This window comes from Ranitomeya variabilis, chromosome 2 (assembly GCF_051348905.1).
Source record: "Ranitomeya variabilis isolate aRanVar5 chromosome 2, aRanVar5.hap1, whole genome shotgun sequence".
NCBI lineage: Eukaryota > Metazoa > Chordata > Amphibia > Anura > Dendrobatidae > Ranitomeya > Ranitomeya variabilis.
The window spans coordinates 377,914,545-377,920,950 of record NC_135233.1 but is presented as its reverse complement, the minus strand read 5'-3'; the positions used below and the strand labels follow the sequence as shown (position 1 = coordinate 377,920,950).

At 43.6% G+C, this 6,406-nt stretch overlaps 1 protein-coding gene across 1 annotated transcript; it reads right to left on the bottom strand.

The window, feature by feature from the left end:
* Positions 1–556: 556 nt before the first annotated feature.
* PRRT1 (proline rich transmembrane protein 1) lies at positions 557–6,062 on the bottom strand. The gene is made up of 4 exons (XM_077286082.1): positions 5,672–6,062; positions 4,476–4,795; positions 4,015–4,191; positions 557–1,318 (listed from the first exon to the last, which is right to left on the bottom strand). Exons 1-4 carry the CDS (start codon positions 5,688–5,690, stop codon positions 1,142–1,144), a joined length of 693 nt encoding a protein of 230 aa, XP_077142197.1. The 5' UTR covers positions 5,691–6,062; the 3' UTR covers positions 557–1,141.
* Positions 6,063–6,406: the final 344 nt, after the last annotated feature.

Sequence of the window (6,406 nt, the reverse complement as noted above, 5' to 3'; positions counted from 1 at the left end):
GGGGGGTAAGTGTCAGCGGATGTTGACGACTACATCCTGGCCAAAATGCTAATAATTTGGCACCTCGGAGACCAAAGCTATTTGCTATATCCGGCTCCAGATTTCAAAAGTTTAGACGATTTTTCTTTCTATAGGCACAGATCCCCGAACCCATAAAAAATGGGCAATGGCAGCATAAAAGTAGTTCAGAAACTGAAGGTTAGGGGGCACAATTTTACTAATTAACCGTCATCGTGATCTATTGCCTTGTTGGCGCCTGCACTTGAGAGTCATCTTGTATAAACCCTTTCTTCCATATGGCTTATCATATCTTCTGCTGGTTTAGGTTGACCATATAGACATTGGGTTCTGCTTGACAGACCTTGGACAATCCATCAATCTTCTGATGTCTACAAGGCTCGGAGATACCCTCAGAGATTTGGGCAGTTTGGTCCAATTTTACTCATTTGAACTATGGCCCACAATGACCAAGTCTAAGGCCAACTTGTCCCTAGGTCTCACATTCATTTCTAAAAATCTTCACTCACTCCTTGTAAAGTTCTCATGGCTGTCTCTCTCTAAAGGGCTACCTCCCAAGTGACAGTCCACTTTTTATTTTATTTTTTTCCTGTATCCATTATGTCTCTCGTACTATCTCCTGGAGTCTTTACTTCTCAGCCTCACTGTTCTTCTGCACCCTTAACACATAGCTGAAAAATACCCCCATGAAACTCCTATTTTACCCCATAATACCCCAAGATGGCACCTGTATTACTTAAAACAAGGGAGGGGGAATAGGATGGGAGCAGACGTAGAAGGTGAGAGACAAGAGAGCACTGGGGTAGCGGTAAACACAGGAGAAGAGAGAGATGACATGAAGAGGTCAGACATGGTCAACCGAAGGGTGGATGGAAACCACGTAAAAAAAAAATGTAAATGCGGAGAATTACATATAGGCAAAAAGGAGAAAGAAAGAAGGGAAGGAAGAACACAAGAAGGAAAATAAATGAAAGGAAGACCTTAAAGAAGATGGAAAGAGTAATTTAAAAAGAGTCTAGAAAAAAAAAAAAAGGTTTGGAGATAGACGAGTTAAGAAAGTGCTGGGTGAGATCTTGGTGGCTTGGCCTGTACGTCAGATGCCCCCAAGTCCCAGAGGGATAATTCAGTTACCCCAGTCATTGTCATGGTGCTGAGCTGCGATGATGATAACCACTGTGAGGATGGTGCATAGGACCATAGCAGCAATCCCCACTGCCAGGCTAATGAAGGAGAAGTTCCGGGCCTCACGAGAAGCGATTTCTGCAGACATGATGTCTCCACGAGCCAAAGCTGTCCTCACCTGTGGAGAAATTTGGAGATGAGATCAAATTATGGACCTACTACTCTACCATGAAAGAACAAATGGTTGGCCTACATCTTTTGACATAAAAAAACAGGTAACCCTCATGAGTTTACCACCATCTACTTGGAGGAGGGTCAAAGAGAGACTAGGGCTTGACTCCATAGCAGGAAAGCCTCCTCATTTGTGATGGTGCATGCCACAATATCTGTACCATCCTAAAACCCTTGTAGGAGAGGAGGTAGTGTGATGATCTTGGTATTGATAAAACAATTTTATGACTCCAGATAGGAGGAACCCTGTCCAAAATGGGTCAATTGACTCAATTTGAACTGGGGCCTTCAAGAGTCTATATTGGATCTAGGGTTCCTCAAGGCTTAAAAACGTTCTCTAGCTTCCCTTCTCCTTCGTAAACATTTCTAGGGGTCAATAAGGAGGAGACCATCCTACCTATAACCCTCTCATCCCTTCCCCCATTTTTCCAGTGAGTATTCACTCTCCCTTTCATGTATTAACTTTCTATTTCTATACAGTTTCTTCTCCGCTCCATTAGACCATTCTTTTGTCGACAAAAATACTGACACCCTCAGGGCTCCTGGTCTTTTTTGTATTTCCTATTGTGCCATTATCTAGTGGGCCACACACGTCGAATGATGTATGATGTAATATTAGCTCACATCTGCAATTCTCAGTTGTACGCAAACATTTTTAATTAAAAAAAAAAAAATACCGAATCAACCAAGAACCGATATGGAATTGGAGAGAGGAAACAGTCTGTTCTGCTACGATCTGATTTTCCACCCACTCACAGACACCAAGAAGACTTAAAAATCCTGCACAGAAATGACAAACCGACCGCTAAGAAACTATTAGGAAGCTGAACCTCCACCTACAGAGACAAATGAACACAACAAGCGTGCTTGATGAAGTCTTTACCTCCTGAACATCAAAAACATCCTAATCTCCAGCCAAAACAGGACATGTTAGATCACGAGCTACAGAAGGGCATCAAAGTCTAAGGGAATATATTTTTTATATATTTTTGGAAGACAGCCCATTTTCTTTTACAATCGCTAGCACATTTTAGAAAAAAAAAATGGCACCTGCTAGGAGGAACATTTGGGGACAAAGCACACGGAAAAAAAGGAAAATGGAGAAAATGTCTACAAAATTAGGAAATGGAGGTCTGTCAGGAGGAACGAATAATAAACACCAAATCAGATCATAATGCGCCATCCACCAATATAATAAGAAACAGTAGGTGGTCTAGCCCAGGCATCGTGACAAAGCCAGTGGTCAATTTCTCTGGGAAATGACTAGTTGGATTTCCCTACTGGTGATATCTAGTCAAGAAAGAGCAGCTGACCTGAAACATGGGTATGGAGAAAAGGAATCTGGCATTTTAAAATTGTGGGTTGATCGAGAACGTCTGACAGTGATTGTCCATTCACTCAATTCACCACAAAACTGTATCATCATTTTAAGGAACAGTAGATGGACTTGACAAAGAACCCTTAGACATAGATGTTCTTAGCGTTTTCCAAAAGTTGGCTGGATATATTTCTTTAGGTTATCAGATAAACATTTTACCCACCCCTGTGGGTGAGGACCATCCTAATGCCCTCTGGACTTCGACCATTGATTGCTCAGCCACTCAGTGCACCAAAAATGAAATAATAGTAGATGGACAGTTTTTTTTTGTGAGAGCTGCACCAATCTTGATCATGCAAACTCATTAGCTTTCTTCGAGATGCGACTGGTTGTATTCCGCTATTGGATATTTAGACATGGATTTTCGATGCAGACTGTAAGGATTGTGGGTTACGATTTACAACCCCTTTACTTCTTAGAGATGTTCCTCAACCAAGTAGAAGAACATCACCATGAATTTATGAAAAGTTGTTCCAGCAAAAAAAAAAATTATTGCAGGAAGTGTTTTTGGATAGTACTACTCGAGTCATATATTGCAGGTTATTATTGTAATATTTGACCAACCGATCAATGTACCCAAGGACCCTCCTAGGCTCTGATAACATCATTGCTGACAAAGGTCCACCATTTCTATGTGACTTTATGGCAAATCACTTGCCTCTAGGTTCTATTTTTAGGGTTTGATTCAAACAGGTGACCCATGGGGTATCATGTATTACATGCCCATGTCTCATAACGATGGAGGGTGTACCAGAGCCCATTTTCTGATGAGCCCAATAAACTTCTTAGATAGTGGTCGGGCAAATGCACGTTTGGCCAACTGCTTTGACTCCCGACTCCATGATTTACATAAATTATTGGCTCAATCAAGACTCAGAGACTAGTAAATCACTACTAGACTCCTCTGATGGACACTTATGCCCTGAGGAAACAAAAGGATTGGGCACTGCACTTCCACCTGATCGTCCATTCTCCCCTCTGACATCATTGGTTGGGGAGAATCGGTGATGACGAGTCCAGATGACTTTATCTAATATGTAAAGTGGCCGTTTGAATACTAAGGAATTGTTTTCCAGAAATGATGACCCCAGAGAGCAACCACAAGGTCTTCTAAGGAAAAAGTAGAAGATCTCTCAAGACACGCTAACGCCTCATTCTTGTGTGGCTGAAGAAAGAGTGTTGGGCTATCCTTCTACATTTGATGGGACATAGCGATGGGGACAGATTGAATTAGACCCTCTAACCTCCCACCGAGGACCGCTCACCTGCACAGCCTTTATGATGGCAATAACTCCGGTGGGCCAGAAGCAGCAAATTGTGGTGAGCACAGCGATTGGCATATAGTCATGAGGAGGACGTCGGGGCTCTAATAAGGCCAGTCCTGGAGGGATCTGAGGAGGTGGGATCCCAGGCTGGGGAGGGACAGTTCCAGCTGGGTATTGCTGTTGGAAACATAACAAAAAGTTAATAAAAGAAAAATCTTGGGTACATTATTATGGCGATTACTACGATTTCCATAGGGGCTGTAAACCAGGTCTCCGAGGGTCCAAAATGGTGAATTTAAGGACACATGCCATGCAAGAGTTTGGGAAAGCGGAGTGACAACCTCTGTGGACACTCTACTGGCAGTCATATTGGTTGCCACATAGTTTTGTCAGACCCGGAACTGGTGATGTTTAATATGATCTTCTACGCGCATATGGATACAAGTGTAATCTGTACTTACCGTTCCCATAGGATACACTGGGACGTAGGCTGTGCAGGGCTGCAGGTGCATGGGATACCCTGCTGGTTGTGGCACATACCCTCCAACTGGCAGGGTCCCCGTGGGCGTATGAGTCTGCACCACATATCCTTGGGGAGCTGGTGGTGCTCCAGTAAATGGGGTCTCCTGAACGTAGTTTAGAGCGTCCTGACGGGTAAGGGTAGCAGTGGTTGGCTGGGGTGGGGGATCATTATAACCTGGAATTACTCCATTGCAGGGACCCTCCCCCACCGGTTGGTTATAGGGTGGGGGTGAACTGTGGGGTCCAGAGTCCGGAGGGCCTGAAGGGATTGAAGAAGTAGAGCAAGAGGGGGCGAGAAAGAAGGAGAGGAAACTGTCAGTCACATCACTGGAGATAACAACCCCCTGGGGCAACAACAGGTCAGGACACACAAGAAGTGACAACCGTAGAGATCCAAATATAGGCACACAGATATATACAGCCGCTCCTTGGGGCCACAGAGGCTCCGATGGATGGAGGGATAGAAAGATGGAAACATAGAAAGATGGTAGATAGAAGATTAGATATACGGATGGATAGATATATGGATGATAGATAGATAATATATAATAGATAGATAATATATAATAGATACCGTAGATAGAGATAGATAATAGATAGATAGATGATAGATAATAGAATAAATATATGGATAAATAGATATATAATAGATAGATAATAGTCTAGATAGAAAGATGATAATAGAAAGACAATAGATAGATCTAGATAGATAATAGATAGAATAAATATATGGATGGATAGATAATACATAGAGATAGATAGATGATAGATAATAGATATAAAATACTATATATTCCCACCTATTAGTATTTGCCGTCCACCTACAGACAGGATATATAGATATATTTAGGCTACTACCATGGCACCATGTAAATGGCCTAGCACACAGTGACCCCCATCCATTCCATCACAGCCCGCCTATCACTCTCCTCCGTGAGTCTCCAGCTGTGACCGGTGGTTATTTGGAGGGGATGATGAGGGTGATGAACATCAGACAGACATGAAGGCTTCAGACAGATGCCAGGTGCATGGAGCGTTCTCTAGCACAAGAATTCTATCATTTACCCCCATAATAAAAAAAAAACACCCCCCTCCATTATTTCCAATCCATGATGTCATCTGTATCCCCCCTCACCTGTTTTCTCGCTGGACATGTCTTCTGGGGGGAGGGAGCAGTGCTGATTTTTTTTTAGGGGGGTCCTCGGATAGATGTGGCAGGATGGGGGGTCTCTCCTCGCCCCCGCTCACCGTCTCCCCCCCTCTCAGAGGTTCTCTTCTGATCCTGCACCAATTCTTTCTGCAGCAGCCTGTCTACCTCCCTCTCTCGGTTCTCCTCCTCCTCCTCTGATTCTCTCACCCCCTCTCCTTTCCTCCTGTGATTTCCCTCCTCTTCCCTGTAATTCTCTTTTTCTGTGTCCCCCCACTGTTCCTGTCTTCTCCTCCTCCCAATATCCTTCCTCTGCTTCCACTTCACCTTCCCCTCCTTCTGTTCCCTGGGTTCCTCTGTAGTTCTCTCTCCTATTTCTTCTTCTCCTTCTAAAGGTCACATTCATTCATTTGTCACAGAGAACAATGGGTTAATCTCAAATATTGTGTCAACAATGGCAATGACGACCCCGTTGGTTCTCCTTCTCTGAGGGGTAGAGGGCGGTGGGGAGTCCAGATTTTGGTCCTTAAAAGATCCTTGTCACATCATTACTCTGCAGGCGGTTACATGTTGGGAAGAGACGGGAACGTTTGTTCCTGGAGATGGAGACTTTAGGATTTGTAGTAGAGTTGAAACGACAGACTGTGATAATCATAGACAATATGCAACATTTCCAGAAGACATAGGCAGGAGCCAAAGGGAATCCACAGGTAACAGGTTCAG

Excerpts from the sequence above, each read along its gene's own strand:
- PRRT1 (XM_077286082.1), bottom strand. Across the intron at positions 4,192-4,475 it reads CAGTGTATCCTATGGGAACG|CAATACCCAGCTGGAACTGT; the intron begins GTAAGTACAGAT and ends TGTTTCCAACAG. Across the intron at positions 1,319-4,014 it reads CCATCATAAAGGCTGTGCAG|GTGAGGACAGCTTTGGCTCG; the intron begins GTGAGCGGTCCT and ends ATTTCTCCACAG.